The sequence below is a fragment of the Trifolium pratense genome, linkage group LG5 (genome assembly GCF_020283565.1).
Source record: "Trifolium pratense cultivar HEN17-A07 linkage group LG5, ARS_RC_1.1, whole genome shotgun sequence".
Lineage (NCBI taxonomy): Eukaryota > Viridiplantae > Streptophyta > Magnoliopsida > Fabales > Fabaceae > Trifolium > Trifolium pratense.
The window spans coordinates 53,630,231-53,646,946 of record NC_060063.1 but is presented as its reverse complement, the minus strand read 5'-3'; the positions used below and the strand labels follow the sequence as shown (position 1 = coordinate 53,646,946).

The window sequence follows — 16,716 nt, the reverse complement described above, 5'->3', positions numbered from 1 at the left end:
TATTGGGGATATAAAAGAATCACGGGGTCGGGAGAGAAAACATTTCTTTTTATATGTTAAGAGCGAAGAATAATTTTAGGCCCAATCTATTTATAAGAAAAAAAACTGTTTTTTTGCCCTAGAATACAAGACAAATTAAAAAAATTCAAATTTTTTAGTGGCTAAAATTTTAGTGGAGAATAAATGGAAAGTACGAAATTTGAACTCGACTTTTGTATATAACGATGTCTCTGAGAATTGAACTATGCTTACGAGGTAAGATAAATCTATTTTTTTTTTGTGAAAGATAAATATGATTTTATTCTCTATAAAAATAAAAGTTCGTATTCTATGTTTAATATATTAGATATTTCACTTTTAGTCTTTTGTGTAAATTTAATCATCTAAAATCGTTGAATTGACATAATTAAAATTTTTGTGACCACCGCGTTGATGATCGGTGTTGCCACCACCATTGTTGAACTTTCTCTTCTTTTCTTTCACTCAAATTCTCCACTAGTGTATATATGTGATTTATCTTATTTACTTATTTTTAAATTCAACTAACTTTTTATTCATCTAACTTACTTCTTTTTAAATTCTCTCTCATAATAAATAAAAGTATAAGTCAAATTGAAAATTTGAAACATTTAAAAATTGGTAAAAGTTTTTTATAAAAAAAAAATTATATTTTTTTCCCATAATGTACTTTATAAAAAAGACTAAAAGGAGTAGTAAAGTCACATAGGAATTTGTGTAGTCAATATAATCACATGGGAAATTCAAAATGTTAATTAGTGCTCTTTTTTTTTTGTGAGTGTGTGTTAACCCATCCGATTAATATTAACTTATGACATAGTTTTAAGTACACATTTTCTAAATGATAAAACCCAACACTTTTAGTCAAAAAAAATCCCACATTTATTGACTTGATTGTCAAAATATTTATGGATACATCGTTTTCTACATGAAATTAGTAACATACTCATGTTGTCGTACGGGTCGCGCGTTATGATTCGTCGGGATTGTTTTTAGTTTTAGTGTTTGAAATTTTAATGGCAATTTAATGTTTTGTAAAAAAATGAAGCATTTTGTTAGATAAATAAATACTCCCTCCGTCCCAAATTATAAGGGAAAATAAAAAAATCACACTTATTAAGAAAAAGTAAAACATGAGAATTTGAAGTATGTTTTTGTGGGTTTTCCTTGGAATAAGTTGCATAGGAAGATGTAAAAACAATTTTTATTGGTTGTTGTTTATTGAGAAAATGAGAGAGAGAAGAAATTAAATGCAATTTGCATTTAATTTTATGAAAATAAGGAAAAAAACATTCTTGAAAATGATTTTTCTCTTATAATTTGGGACAAAAAAAATGGGCTTTTTTCCCTTATAATTTGGGACGGAGGGAGTATAAGATAAGATAAGATGTAGTTAATTCAGAGAGGCAAAAATTGTAGTTGATGCTATTTCTTCTTGTTACGTAGGATACTCTAAATTTAGCAAGTTAATTTCTAATATTAAGTTCATGTTAATGTTTTATACCAATTTTGAGGTGAAATTGATTAAGCGGCAAGCTTATGTGGTTGCTGACATCCTAGTTAGGGCGGCCTATTCTCAGTCTAGTCGTTGTCTCTTTGATTTGATTCCTCTTTGTATTGAGAATATTTTGATTAATGAAATAATTTGAGTTTGCTATTTTTTTTTATAAAAAAAGATGTAGTTAAAATGATAAGCATAGTTAATAAGAAAACATTACATTAAAAAAAAAAATACATGATATTATATTTGTCAAATCATTATAGTATGACAAATTTATGGGATAAATATTACATATTGAAATAAGTAAAGCATAAGATACTTAAGTGGCTTATTAAAAAGGAGTAGGCTTGAAAACATGACATCTCATATGTGGGTCATTAACAAAAAAATTTGAAACGAATTTTATCTCCTTCAAAAAAGTTGTTGTATCTGCAAAAATCCATCCAAGTTTCTCCTTCATGTTGTCCAAGTTTTGTTGTGACAGGATTTTTAGTTGTCAACACAGTGAACAATTGTTTTTTTTGTTATGATCATCTCCACATAGCAACAAATGATTGTATTCATTATCCTTTAGATAATCTCCAAAAGCAGATGAGAGAGTCTGTTAAAAAAATTAAAATTACATTATGATACTATTTATAGATGAAAAAAATGACAGAATAAAAAAACGGAAATATTTAAATTTTAAAAATCAAGTATATTAACCAAATTTGGAGTGTTAGTTCTAGCAGTGTTGAGGACAACGTCAAATGTTTTTGTTAGCACGGAAAGAAGAGTTCGACTATGAAATGGTTTTATTGTTCTTGCTGACATTGCCTATTTCAATCAAATCTTTGCCATAGTAGGATAATTCTATCTCAACATTTGCAGGTAGTTCAAGAGATTGAGCTAGCTTGGTCCAACCAAGTGATATAAGTGGATTTTTGTAGCTGTTATTGGACTGAACAATATCAAAAGATTCTTGGTTATTGTAGATAAACCATTTTTTCTTCAGCTGGTTAAAATATTTTGTTACAAAAGATAGATCATTCTCGGCATAACCCTAAAAAAATAATTTAGTTAAATTAAAGTAAAATAGTTTATGGAAATATATTTATTTATATATAAAGAGAAATTGAAAACATTAGGAAGGATATTATAAAGTATGTTTGAATTCTATAAAATTAATTTTTTGTTATTAAGATTTATAATTTGAATGTGGTTAATTAATTTGATTAAAAAAATATAAGGTCGCTCGAGAAATATGGAGGTGGAAAAAGAAATTCATATCTTCATTCATGGGCTTTATATAGCTAAGACATCCTAAACTTAAAAAAAACAAAAAAAGGGATCCACATTTATTTCGCGAGGGAAGAAGAACGTCCCAGCCTCGGATCCGAAGCAAATAGCTTCGTCCATCCAAACCTCACCTTCGGTCCGAACCTCGGTGTTGTTCCTCTGTTCGTTGAAAATTTTGCACTATTTCGATCACTTTATCTGTGTGAGCTAAGAAACTCGTTTTTCCTTCTTCCACCGCTTCGAACCCTAACGCTTTGATCTTCAACACTTTCGCAGGATCAATTTTCAGCTTCAATGGAACTTTCTCAATGTCACTGTGAGTTCACAAACTCCATTTCTATCTCTAAAAACCCTAGTCTTCTTTCTCTCTCTAACAAATGAAAAACCAAATCTGCTTCCATATTGGGCACGATTTCTGGAACTCGTGTTGTCGTTTTGTGTTCGTTAGTCAATTTGAATCATAATTGTGAGCTTCAATTGTTCAATGTTTCCGATCTTTTTTGTTTTGGCGATGATTTTGAGATTTTTGAGTGATTTTCGGTTATGAGATGAGTTTAGCTGACGAGAAAATAGGGGAATTAGGGGAAAAGAAATACTAATTGAGTTTTGTGTTTCTTGCTTTCTCTCATTTGTTTAGGAAGTGAAAAATTTTCAGGTTAGGTAAATTGTGCACTTTTTGTTGTTAGATTTTCAATTTTGGTTATGTTTTATAGTTTCGTAGCTTATGGTATTTGCTTCAATGTGTTTCTTTGTTGTTTTGGTTTCTCCTGCATTGGGGTGGAGAGTGTGAAATCTTTAATTTGAGCTTAGTTTTATGTTGGTCTACCTTGTAGTCTATGGAAAATGAAGGAGATTAGGAGAAGGGTTTCTTCTACTGGGAAATGGGTCTACCTTGTATTAGGTTAGATAATGAAGATGGGTTAGTTCAAATTATGTCCCTACGGATGCAATGAGTCTGGAGCTGGATGGTATGGTAAAAGATTGGAGGTTGCTATAAACTTGTTGCATTTTTCAAATGTCTCGAGGATGATAAACGGAGATAGTTAAAACAAAGGGGGTGTAAGGACGGCATAACACAGATATGTGAATGGCTTTACTAGAATAACAGACACTTGTAAATAGAAAATAGGGACCTGCATATAGGGAATGTGAAATAAAAGCTTCACAGTTGGGTTCTTCTTGCCATTTATGCATGACTCTGGTTGTGCTAACACATAAATGTGTAGGATATATGATGGTCTAAGTTCTGGATTTCTGTTTTGTGTGTTTTTTCCTTCGTTCTTAAGATCGTAGATGCAGTTGATTTGATACTTCTTGGAACCTCTATATATTCTCCATTTTGATACCTTATGTCCACCTGTGCTTCAGTAACCCATAAACTTTGAAGGGGGAACCAAGGCCTATTATATTTATTTGTTTGTTTATGAGTTAATAATTATGAAACTTGGTTGTTGATGTCAAACTTCTTTTTATAAGTTGATACTTATCGAGAAGAGCCATTTCTATTTGAACATTCAGTAGTTTTTCAGTACCGAACTAGGGGTGGAAGGATAGTTACAAGTCCAATATAGGCAAGCAAGAAAATCTTGGATGCGTGAATGTATAAAAAATGTCTGAAAAAAATTACAGCTTATGCGTAGAGCGTGCAACATTATCAGTGATTCAACATTGTGATTGTGACACTTGAGTTACTCCTGAGTATAAAACTGAGAACTTCATTTCTTTGTTTAAGAAGGAACACGAACACCTAGAACCTTAATGTTGGATGTATAACCCAATGAACGTCCAGCTTCATCTTAGACTCTAGAAAGACATTTGAGGCATTTCACTCGAGTGTGTTTTATCAATGAAGTACTAATGCCCCAAATTTTATTTTCACGTCTAGCTTCATCTTACACTCTACAAAGACATTTGATGCATTTCACTCGAGTGTGTTTTATCAATGAAGTACTAATGCCCCAAAATTTACTTTCATTGCATTATAAATATTTTCAAATTTGGTCTGCAAGAAAATAAACCTTAAGAGGTGCTTTTAGCTAGGCAGCACCGTGGTTATCTTAAAATCTTCCGCTTGCTTTCTGAAAAAGTTATTTTGTATTGGAGCTGTTTGCATTTCAATGTTGTGCACTTAATTGTACATGGTGCATTTGATCAATGGTTCGTATGGTATCTTGCATTGCATGAGATGTCAATTATTGTTATCCTATCCCATGTTTCGCCAACTATTTAGTTAGCAATTTAACATACACCAAATGGATTTTTACTACCAGGCTAATTTTTTTCTTGAACAATTTCCAGGAGTATATATGATAGTTTCTCAGAGCGGTGTTATTGGATATAACATTTGGAGATACTTTTTCTTGAACTTCCTTGATTCATTACTATAAATAGTTTTCTACTGAAAAATTGTGAGCTGGGTCATCTATGCCTGGAAACGAGGTAGGAGACAGGGTCCATAACTTTTTTGGTCAAGAAAACTTGTCCCAAGGCCAGTATCACTCACAGGCAGTTGACGGGAACTGGCCTGGGCTAAGCAACAATTTGTGGGCTGGCAGCCAGAGACCTGCTGGTGGACCATATATTTCTAATTTGAAGAATTTTAATCTACAACAATCAGGTAGAAGTTTATGCATATGTGTATGTCTTTATATATATTTGATTGATATATCTATTGTTTTTTTACTAATCATACTTCCTTTTACATGTCTAAAGATTCTGATCAGGGGCACACAGGCGCTCTACATTTGCGACATGGTTTGAACCTGGCACAATCAAATCTGAGGCCTGACATTGGCAGAAATCAAACCCCAAACCAACAAGCAGCTGTTAATGGCTATATGCAGGGACATCAGGTTTTTCAGACTAGGCAAAATGAAGCAAACATTTTGGGAGTGGATACAGGAGCTGATTTGCATGGCATATCAAATCTATCAAGAGGAATAACAGTGCTAGAGTCACAGCAAGGGTCTGGTCTTGACCAGTATAATAAAAATTTGACTAGGACTGATGCTACAGAGTCTCCTGTCAATTTTGATTTTTTTGGAGGTCAACAGCAAATAAGCAGTCGGCAATCAGGCATGCTTCAGTCTTTTCCTAGACAGCAGCAGGGGTTAAATGACATGCAGCTTTTACAACAACAAGCAATGCTCAACCAGATGCAAGAACTTCAAAGGCAGCAACAATTTCATCAACTAGAAGCAAGGCAACAGGGTTCCATGACTCCAGCTTCCTCCATTTCAAAACAGGCAGCTGCAAACCATTCTGCATCTCTTATCAATGGCATTCCCATCAATGAGGCATCCAACCTTATGTGGCAGCCTGAAGTTATGGCAGCTAATGCAAATTGGCTCCAGCGCGCTGCACCTCCAGTTATGCAAGGATCTCCTAATGGTTTTGTGTTATCTCAAGAACAACTGCGCTTGATGGGTTTGCTTCCTAATCAGGGAGATCAATCTCTTTACGGGCTTCCAATTTCTGGTTCAAGAGGTGCACCTAGCCTGTACTCTCATGTTCAAGCAGACAAGTCAGCAATGTCTCAGGTTTCTATTCAAAACCAGTATTCTCACGTTCAAGGTGACAAACAATCGTTACCATCCATATCAGCCGGCGGTAATGCATTTCCAGTTCATCAGTATGCTGCAATGTCAGATCAAACCAACTCAAATGATGGAACTTCTGTTTCTAGGCAAGATATTCAAGGAAAAAGCATGTTTGGTTCAGTTGCTCAAGGCATCAATAGTGGACTAAATATGGAGAACTTGCAGCAAATGAATTCTGAGCAAAGAGATGTACCAATGGAAGATTTTCATGCAAGGCAGGAACTGGCGGGATCTTCTGAGAATTCACAGGACAAGATGATAGTGCAGGTTCCTCCACATAATGTGGCTACCCTAGATCCAACAGAAGAAAAGATATTGTTTGGTTCTGATGACAACCCTTGGGATGGATTTGGCAAGAATTCTGGTTTCAATATGCTGGATGATTCAGATGGTTTTAGCGGATTTCCATCTCTTCAAAGTGGGAGTTGGAGTGCACTTATGCAGTCTGCCGTAGCTGAAACTTCTAGTAGTGAAATGGGTATGCAAGAAGAATGGAGTGGTTTAAGTTCCCGGAATACTGAACGTTCATTGCCAAACGAGGGACCTTCACCAAATGATAGCAGCAAACAACAATTAGTTTGGGCTGATAATAACTTGCAGTCAGCCCCCAATATAAATCCGAGGCCTTTGATTCGTCAAGATGATCTTAGCAGACCCAATTCCACCGTAAACTATTCTGGTCTTCCTGGATTTCATCAGCCAGGTGCTGATACTGCACAGGAACCGCATAACCGATTACATTCAGATTCTTCTCAAAGATCAATTCCCCAGATTTTAGAAAGAGGTAAATGGCTAGATTGCAGCCCTCAGCAAAAACCAGTGGCAGAAGGAAGTCATAATTATGGAAATGCTGCTAATTCCCCAGGTTTAGAAATAAATGAAAAGGTTATTTCAGGTTCTTGGAACCATCAACAAACGTTGTCATCCCCTAACAGAAGCAGTGAGCCATTCAATAGATCTAATGGATGGAATTATATGAAATCAGCCCCACCTGATAACAATACTACTCCTAGAACTCGTGAGAATATAAATGTGTTTCAGCCTCATCGAGATATGGGCCAGGTTCCTACTTCATGGGAGCCTGATTCTGATTCATCTGTTGCGTCAGAACATGAAAAGTCTGCAGGTAATATGCAACTTTGTGGGGAAGATTCTGGTATGAATGGTATGCTTGCCTTACAAAATTCTGGTGCTACATGGGTCAGCCGACCAAACAACCATCAACATTCTAATGCTGACACAGGGAGACATGCAGATTCTGTGGGGAGCTATGGAAGAAATGAAGGTGCAGGGAAGTATAGGCATCATATGGAGAAGAATCCTTTAGTTTTGGAGTCATTAAAGAATGAGACGTCAGAAGGAGAAACATATGATATGGAAAACTCAAATAAAAAGGATAAATCTGCTGATGGTATTGAGTCTAATCCTTCCTATCATAGAGCTAGTGGTGTGAGAGAAAATCCCAGTTTTGATGGGAGTGATTTGCACAGCCCAAAGTTACCTGGTCAGGGAAATCGAAGACCCCCCGTAGGACGTAAATTTCAGTATCACCCAATGGGGGATATTGGTGTTGAGACAGAATCTTATGGAAACAAACATGTAGTAAATTCACAGCCTACGCCCCATCAACCCTTTGGAGGACTTAAAGGTCGAGACCAGAGCTACCCATATGGTCATTCTGATGGGAATTATACTGAAACAGAGAAGGTAAACCCTTATTATGCACAAACCACTATAGTAAATTCTTTAAAGTTTTCTTTACCTTTCCAGTTGCATAGAATCAGAATATATTCCTTAATATTTGACAGATGAGGGAACTTGCTTTTCAGGGTGACAATAAAAGTTTTAATGAGAATGTTTCAAAAAGTGAACTGTCCAGTCACGCACCGAATACTTTGATGCCATTTGATAGAAATGTTGGTAATTATGCCTCGAACAAGACTGCTTCACCCAGGTAGTTGACTTGGAAATTTCTTTTTGCTTTTTTTTTTCTTTTCGTTTATAAATAAATATACTATTTCATAATGTGATAGTCCCTTCTAAATTATTGTGTCTTTGATTATTATTTTAAATGGAAAATAACTGTCACTGTGCTCGTTTTACGTTTTCATTTGCTAACTTATATTCTAAATGGTGCTGCAACTTAGTTTACTTGTCTCTTTCTTTCCTTTGCCCACTAATTTTTTCTTCATAATGTGCATGGCGACCTTAGCTCAACTGTTTGCTTTGGTTTGTTAAAACTATTGTAGTCAAAATATTCTTGAGCTTCTTCATAAAGTGGATCAGTCAAGGGAGCATGGCATTGCAACAAATACAAGCACTTCTAACTGCCATTTATCTTCCAGGGTTATGGATACCGAAGCTTCTAATGGGTCTTTTGTACATCCTCAACGAAATCAAAGTTCTTCGTCTCAGGGCTTTGGTTTACAATTGGCTCCTCCAACCCAAAGACTTCCTATGGCGTCTTCTCATGCTACACCACATGCTGCATCCGAGATGGTAGATAAGGGTCATACTTGGTTGGCTGATACTCAGGCTTTTCCTTCTCGAGAGTCATCTCATGAAATTAGAAATAATATTGCTGGTTCCTCAGGGCCAGTTTTTGATAAAGCCTCGCAGTATAGTGCACTGGGAAATACTCAACAGGCTCTCACATCTGGCTTTCCTTTCTCCAGGATCCATGCACAAAATCAGAATATGGCTAGTCCTGGTGGACAAGTAGCAAATACTCAATGTGATAGTGCAACTCGTATTGATCGAATGGCTTCCACAAATCAGATAGATGAATATTGTGAAAGAACCCAAACTAGTCAATCTGCAGTGTCATCTGCTCAGGACCTTCCCAAGCTGAGTGGTATAAATCAAATCCACCCTGGAGATCCTACCATGCAAATTTCAGCATTGGAGGCTGACACAACTCCTCATCCTTCTGTAACATTTAATGCATCTCTACATGACCCCCCGTCAAAAGTTTTACACAATGTATGGACAAGTGTTTCTGGCATGCAACAGCCCAATACTTTGAAGGCTCCATCCCATCCCCAACCAGTTAATATCTGTGAAACTGAAACAGGGCAACAGAAACCACATATTGAAGATTCAGAGAATGATGCTAATGCCCTCTCTAGGAAACAGATGTTGCCTGAAGTTGTTGATGGCGCTGATGAGACTGCAAGTGCTTCACGTGTGAAAGAACATATTGTGAAAAGTACACCTGATGCATCTCAATCTAGCCAAGCTGCGACATCTAGAGATATTGAGGATTTTGGTCGGTCTTTAAGACCAAGCACTTTTTCACATCATAATTTCTCTATGCTAAATCAAGTTCAGTCTATAAAAAATATGGAGATTAATCCTATTGATCAAGATGTCAACACATTCAAAGTTTCAGATGATGTAGGGGACAAACAGTTTGATTCTAACCATGGACAACGGTCATACGGATACAATAACACAGTTGAAGATGTTACGGGTGATAATTCTTCAGCGCCAGGTGATGGACAAGAAACTAATGCATCTTCTGAGGAAGTGGTTGGATATGGTCAGAAAAGTGCTCTTAATGTTGCTAATAATAGTAATAAAATAACTTCTCTTAGAAGTGATCATTCTTTAATAAATCCTCAAATGGCTCCATCATGGTTTGAGCAATATGGAACTTTTAAAAATGGCAAGATGTTGCCAATGTATGATGTGCATGCAATGACTCCAAAAATTATGGACCAGCCTTTCATTGTGAAGAACCAAGCTGCTAGTTTGCTTCTTGGTAATTCAATGGAGCAAGTCAATAGTCTCCATGATGCTGGTCAGCATGGTCATGCCGGGCTAAGTCCAATGCCTACCTCAGTTGCATCTGTCAATGGTTCTTCTCAGTTATTGTCTCCTCCTGCTATTGAGCCGGATTTGCATATTGTGAGACCAAAGAAGCGTAAAAGTGCTACTTCAGAACTCATGGCATGGCATGAAGAATTGAAACAGGGTTCTCAAAGGCTTCGAGATATCAGGTTCTTGACAAAATTATGCGATTTAGGCTATAATTTGTTTATTTTTATGCGAAAATAGCTTTTCAGTAAAAAAAGCTAATCTAAAGATATTTAATCCACTTGCAATTTCCTGTTGCTATTATTGATCACTTGATGTGGAAAAAGATCCCTTCTCTTTTACAAGCTTATATGATGTCTTTTCAATCGCCTTGAAAGTATTTATTCCTTAGTGTTTTCGCTATGTGAATATATTGCAATCTTGTTTTATGTTCATTACTTTGTTATCTTTTTTATTCTAAGAAGATTGAGCTTCCTTATTATTTGGCAGGGCGGCCGAATTAGACTGGGCCCAAGCTGCAAATAGATTGATTGAGAAGGTTTGTTCATAATCATCAATCCATGGAAATGAAGCTCTAAATTCATTTGTTACAGGCATTCACATTACTCGATGTATAATTTTAGGTTGAGGACGATGCTGAGCTGGTCGAAGTTTTGCCAACAATGAAGTCAAAACGAAGACTTGTCTTGACAACACAGCTTATGCAACAACTACTTAACCCTCCTCCAGCTGCAGTTCTCTCTGAAGATGTCAAGTTGCACTATGACAGTGTGGTTTATTCTGTTGCTAGATTAGTGTTAGGGGATGGTTGCAGTTCAGCCTCATTGCGTGGAAGTGACACGCCAGCGCCACCAGCTAGCAAACCCCCGTAAGATTTGCTTTTCCCTTTTGAAGTGAGCATATGAGGGTTTTGAATGGATCATAGGGCCATATCATGTGAGCCCTATATTGTTGTGATTGTGGGATGTGAGAAGAGTTGATCTCGATCATGAAATTTCACATGAATGGTGTAGCAAGTTTTTCAGAAGTCACATGGTCACGTTGAAAGTTACACGGCCTTATATTTTAAACTTGACTATACATACATGTTTAATGCTTATGAATCTTATGATGATTCATCACACTCGCCATAATCCATTTTTCTTATTTGATAGGATCCATATATTTGTTCTTTCATTCACTTATATATAATATTGAATATATTGATTGATATTTGTTATTGATGTATAATGCAGCCTGCCGAATAAGCTCAAATCATCTGATAAAATTGACCGGTACATTTTGAAAGTGAAAGACTATTCTGATAGGGCAAGGAAGCTGGAAAATGATATGTTGAGGTACTATTATTGCAGTGTTCAGTTGGATTCTTTCAATCTGTTATTTAATTTTTCTAATGGCCCTAGTAGCAAGCAAACTATGAAACACAGACACTCCTCAAATTATGTGTCTTAGTGTCATACATGTGTCGGTGTCCGACACTTGTAGGAGGATAACTCAGAGAAGTGTCATAAAAACAACTTTTTTTTTTCTTTGCCTTGACACGATGCCTTTAAAAACTAAGGATATTATTTTTATTAAAAAAAATTATCTTTTGTGCTGTCAAAAAAATGAAGTATCTTTTGTTTTTATTTCCAATCTTTAATGATGGAGTGTGATGGAGTGCGAACATAGTTGGAATGTCATCAGGGGCAGATGTTGGTTGAGGCGGGCAGGTGCCATGTGGTACCCCTCAAATATCATATATACACTACATTAGGCATAAAATACATACAATTTGTATTTGTAGATATCATATTTATATTATATTAGGCGTAAATACACAATCTGTATTTGTCGTGGTGGAGAGGGGATACTTTTAAGAACAACATATCATGAGTTCAAGTCCTTCTAGCCACCTTCTTTTTTTTTTTTTGAAAAAAAAGCTCTAGCCAAGACCCGAACCCTCACCTTGTGGTTAATATTCTAGAAAAATTAACCATTGCAATACCTAATAATTTACGACAATCACTTTAAACAGTATGTATGTGTGTGTGTCTATATATATATATATATATATATATATAGCTTTTGGCATCCCCAATAAAATCATTCAAAATCATCCACCGGATGTCATCGACCCATAATGATGTCTTGGCACTTCCAATTTTGCTTACATTTTGTTTTTTTGGTCGATTTTTATGTGTTAAATTATAACATTTTAGATTATATTTGTTAAAACAAACAGGTAGGTTCTTTCTTGGAAAGAGAAACTGTGTTTGATTAGCAATTAGATATATTTAATTTTTTTCGTGCAAAATGGAAACTCCAAAAATACAATCCCTAAGGATCGAACTCATGAACTTCTCATCCGTGGAAAGATACTTTGCCGCTTGGACACCATAAATTGTTTGAAATAAGTACAAGGAAATAATATAAAACATACAATTTTTTTGGAGGCCTAAATTATTTATTTTTTGGTAGAAGGAGTCCTAAATTATACTAGGCCCATTTACCAAAGGAAATTAGAGGCCTAAAGCCCTTACTTTACTTGCTTTGGGTTTGGGCCCCCTGATACACACCATAGACTCGTCTATGGTAATAATGGACACTACTAAATAAATTTTTTAAAAATATTTTAGAAGTAATATAATAATATTTTAATTTGGTATTTGAAAAATTCTTACATGTCTTTACATTCAAACTTCGTCTTCTACTGTATTCAAGGATGATGATTAATGAGATGGATGGATGAAGGTGAATTACTAGCATATCCTATTTTTTGACTTATATAGTAGAGGGGCCCATCTAGTGAGAAAGGGGTTTCTTATGTGAGGATCAATTATTAGCCCTTTGATTAAAATAAATGGTCAGGATTAAATCATCACTTGATATACTCATTGCTTTACTCTACCGTAACATCATTTTCATCTTGCACGCTTTCTTCCCCGGCAGCGTCTTTTCATCTTAAAAAATGAGCATACCAATTTTCTTTTCTCGTCTCCATGTTTCCCAATCAGATTATTTTAGAAACCAACCAGAATTATGTTAGTTTCTTTTTCTTCCCACTCTGTTGACAAAATTTGTTTTATATTGGAAACAAACACCAATTTTTTCTAATCCCATTGCCTTGTATTATTGCTTGAAAGAGTTACATTTGAGATGGTAAAAGAAATTACTTTCCTTTTTTTTAATTGTCAATCGACTTGTTTATGAGAGTAGTGAGTGAATTGTTCAGATTCAGTACAGGAAATAAATCATATACCACTTAACTTAGCAAACATGAAAGATGGGATTCTAAATATCAGAATTTGGGGGAACAATGTTAATAGTTTCTATGAGATAAGAATCAGAGATGGATCTATGGCGGAAGGAAGGCGATCCCAAAGGGCAGAAAGTGAAACGGTGAAACGAACCTAGCAGTGCAACATTGCAAATAAAAAATAGGGTAGAAGTGTATCACGCGAGTCATTTAATAAGAGGATTTAATCTTAACCATTTATTTTAATCAAAGGGCTAATAATTGATCCCCTATTTTTAAGCAAAAATATGTTTTTGAAATTAGCAGTGTTGACGTGTCTTTGTTGTGTTTGGTGTCAGATTTTACAATATCTGTTGACTTTTCCTGTTCCTTTATTGGTAATAAAATCTCAATGAACAACTGATTCAGCAAGTTGAAGTTGAATTATGGAGCTGTTTTCTTTGCCCGGTTCTCTTTATTTTGCTCTGAAAATAGGCTCAATTGCTCATGGGATAGATACAGACTTTCGTTCTCTGAAAATTGGCTGTGTCACATGGCTGCGACATAAGGGTCAGGCTCTGTCCACTGGTCACAAAAATAAAATTCGCCGGTACCGACGAGAGTAAATATCCCTGATGACCACCATATTACTATGAACTACTGGAAAGGAAAACTGAAGACTCTGCTTTAGGTGAGGGGAGAAATTTCATCCCCTGTACCAAAGTTGGGTGGCATTTTCGGACAGTGGTGCTGGCAGGTGGCGAGGATTCAAGGACAAAGAGAAATTACATCTTTTGACACTGCTGGAGAGAAAAAAGAAATGTTGGAATGTAATTTAATGAGCATCATTGGACTGACCGTGATTTTATTTCCCCATGGGTCACTAGAGCATTGGAATTATGGTTGTTCAGCGCATGCTCTAGATCGTGAGATCTTACGACCTCACACATTTTTCTCCTTTAACATTAAATTTAATCATATAATTTAATAGTATATTATTTTCCTTAATTATAATATAATTTTGTTTCTTTGGTGGGATCTCACTTTCGTGTTACGATCCCACAATTTACGAGTTTTCTATATCCAAACGATCTTAGGTTAGATCGCGAGTTTGACAACCATGATTGGGATTGTCTGTGAGATTTATGAAACAAAATAGGCACCGAGTTACTTTAACAACCAATATATGAAGAAACTTGTTGATATGATTGGACACCTTGCCTGTTATATTATTGGATGCTTATGTTGTGGAGCTGGATGGTTTGCATGTTATATTAAGAATGGCTTGGTTTAAACTTTGCATGGAAAATCAATAATTTTCCCTGGATCAGGAGTGGGTGAAATATCTTAGCTTGGAGAATCTTAATGCCAAACTATACGTACACACTCGTGCATAAAAATATCACATACAAGGAAAAGAACCACCAAATCACAATATAAAACTAAAATCATAGGTGCATAAGTCATAACACGTAAGTTTATATCACAATGACATAAGTTCATGAATCACTGTCAATATAGCTGTAGCAATTCTAGATAAGAACTAGCCATTAGCAAAAATGTTTTCCTCTTTATTTTGGTTCCCCACTGCCACTGCCACTACCATTTTATTTTTAGGTTACTATTTCACCAGGTCACTTTTGTTTGTCATTATATGCGCTATGGATTTTGTTACCCTCCTTAATTGTACCATTTTTCATCTTGATGATGCAGATGGGAAAGCAGAGCCTCAATTTTGGACTTGAGACTTGAGTGTCAAGATTTAGAAAAGTTTTCAGTCATCAATCGATTTGCTAAATTCCATGGACGTGGGCAGAATGATGGGGCAGAGACGTCATCATCCGCTGGAGCAACCGCAAATGCTCAGAAATCATTTCTTCAGAAATATGTTATTCCAGTTCCAATGCCTAGAAATCTCCCAGACAGGGTACAATGTCTTTCACTTTGATAATTAATTAATTCATTTGTCCATCTTTCTTGGTCGGTTGTCTCTGCAATCTCCTGTTTTTGGTCCTTTTCTTTCAACTTATATTATTGGACTTCATCGCCATAGAACCATACAACTGGCAATGTAGGAGAAAAATGGTACTAGATTGCCTCCTCAACCAATGGAGGCTGTTAGATCTTTCCAATCTATATTTGTATTTATGTATGTATATCTAGATCTTTGCAATCTAGTTATCTTCTACTTTTGGTTTTCAGGTTCCAAGCCTTTTGTATATAGTAAGATAATATATGCAGTCTACTTAGTTTAACCATACCATTTTGCTCGGTTGTCTGATTAGTTACCATAAGCTGGTCATTATTTTTCTATGGATAGAACATAAGTTGTTTAGTGTTAACTCAATCATTTCTATTCTCTCAATTTCAAATCATTTTACTGTATCTGTATATAGTATGATAGTATATGTAGTCTACCTAGTTTGAACCGCATACCATTTGGCTAGGTTGCCTGATCAATTAGCATGAGCTGCTCAGTGTTACGTTATCATTTCAATTTTCTCAACTTAAAGCTTTTTTCCTATATTGGTATATGTAGTAAGGTAATATACGCCGTGTACTTGGTTTGAATCATACTATCTGGCTCAGTTTTATCTGATTAATTAGGTTAAGCTCTGTTTCACTCAATCATATAATAATTTGCACAATAAACCACTTTCCATGTGTGGTTTTTCCTGCTCCTGGTCTTTTTCTAGGCTGTTCTTTGTTGAGGATGTAATTGTATAAACATTTATCAGTAAGTGTATATAGGCTCTAGGAAACATACTTGGTTTACTTTTCCCATTCTAACATTGCTTATTATAAATCGCCGGTCACACTATTGTTGGTGCTCAGTTACTGGGATACATTGATTGATACAAAACATTTGGTGGTGTTAACACTTGGTAGTTTCAGTTTGGAAAGTTGTTATTGTGGCTATGAGAGTTGTAGTCGGGAAATTTAATACAAGCTGGTGCAGATTGATAATTGCCTCATTTCCAGTATAAGCTATAATTTTATTGTGATTTACACCAGATTTTCATTAAATCATCAACTTAATTGCCTCACGAATGTTTAAATGTGTACTAGAATATGTCTGAAGTCTCTGTAATGTGATGAGTAAACTATTGAGATTTTATGTTATATTTTATTTTATGGGTGTGGTGTTTATTTAGAACATAATCTTCAACAAATTGGACAAATTGAAATGTTGGTGTTGGGATGATAAAACAAATTGACCATCTTAATTTTTTTTCTTTATTAGTGGCTTACATACAGCAGTACTAGTCATTACGTCAATCCAC

At 35.4% G+C, this 16,716-nt stretch overlaps 1 protein-coding gene across 2 annotated transcripts; it reads left to right on the top strand.

The window, feature by feature from the left end:
• Positions 1–2,863: 2,863 nt before the first annotated feature.
• LOC123887054 lies at positions 2,864–15,817 on the top strand. 2 transcript variants are annotated; one of them, XM_045936327.1, is made up of 9 exons: positions 2,864–3,113; positions 5,096–5,414; positions 5,510–8,103; positions 8,226–8,350; positions 8,742–10,397; positions 10,705–10,753; positions 10,839–11,083; positions 11,451–11,552; positions 15,146–15,817. In XM_045936327.1, the coding sequence occupies exons 2-9, from the start codon at positions 5,222–5,224 to the stop codon at positions 15,378–15,380; spliced, it is 5,199 nt and encodes a 1,732-aa protein (XP_045792283.1). In that variant the 5' UTR covers positions 2,864–3,113; positions 5,096–5,221; the 3' UTR covers positions 15,381–15,817. The 2 variants fall into 2 exon arrangements, with proteins under 2 accessions (XP_045792283.1, XP_045792282.1); XM_045936326.1 differs by having other exon boundaries at positions 2,885–3,113; positions 8,646–10,397.
• Positions 15,818–16,716: the final 899 nt, after the last annotated feature.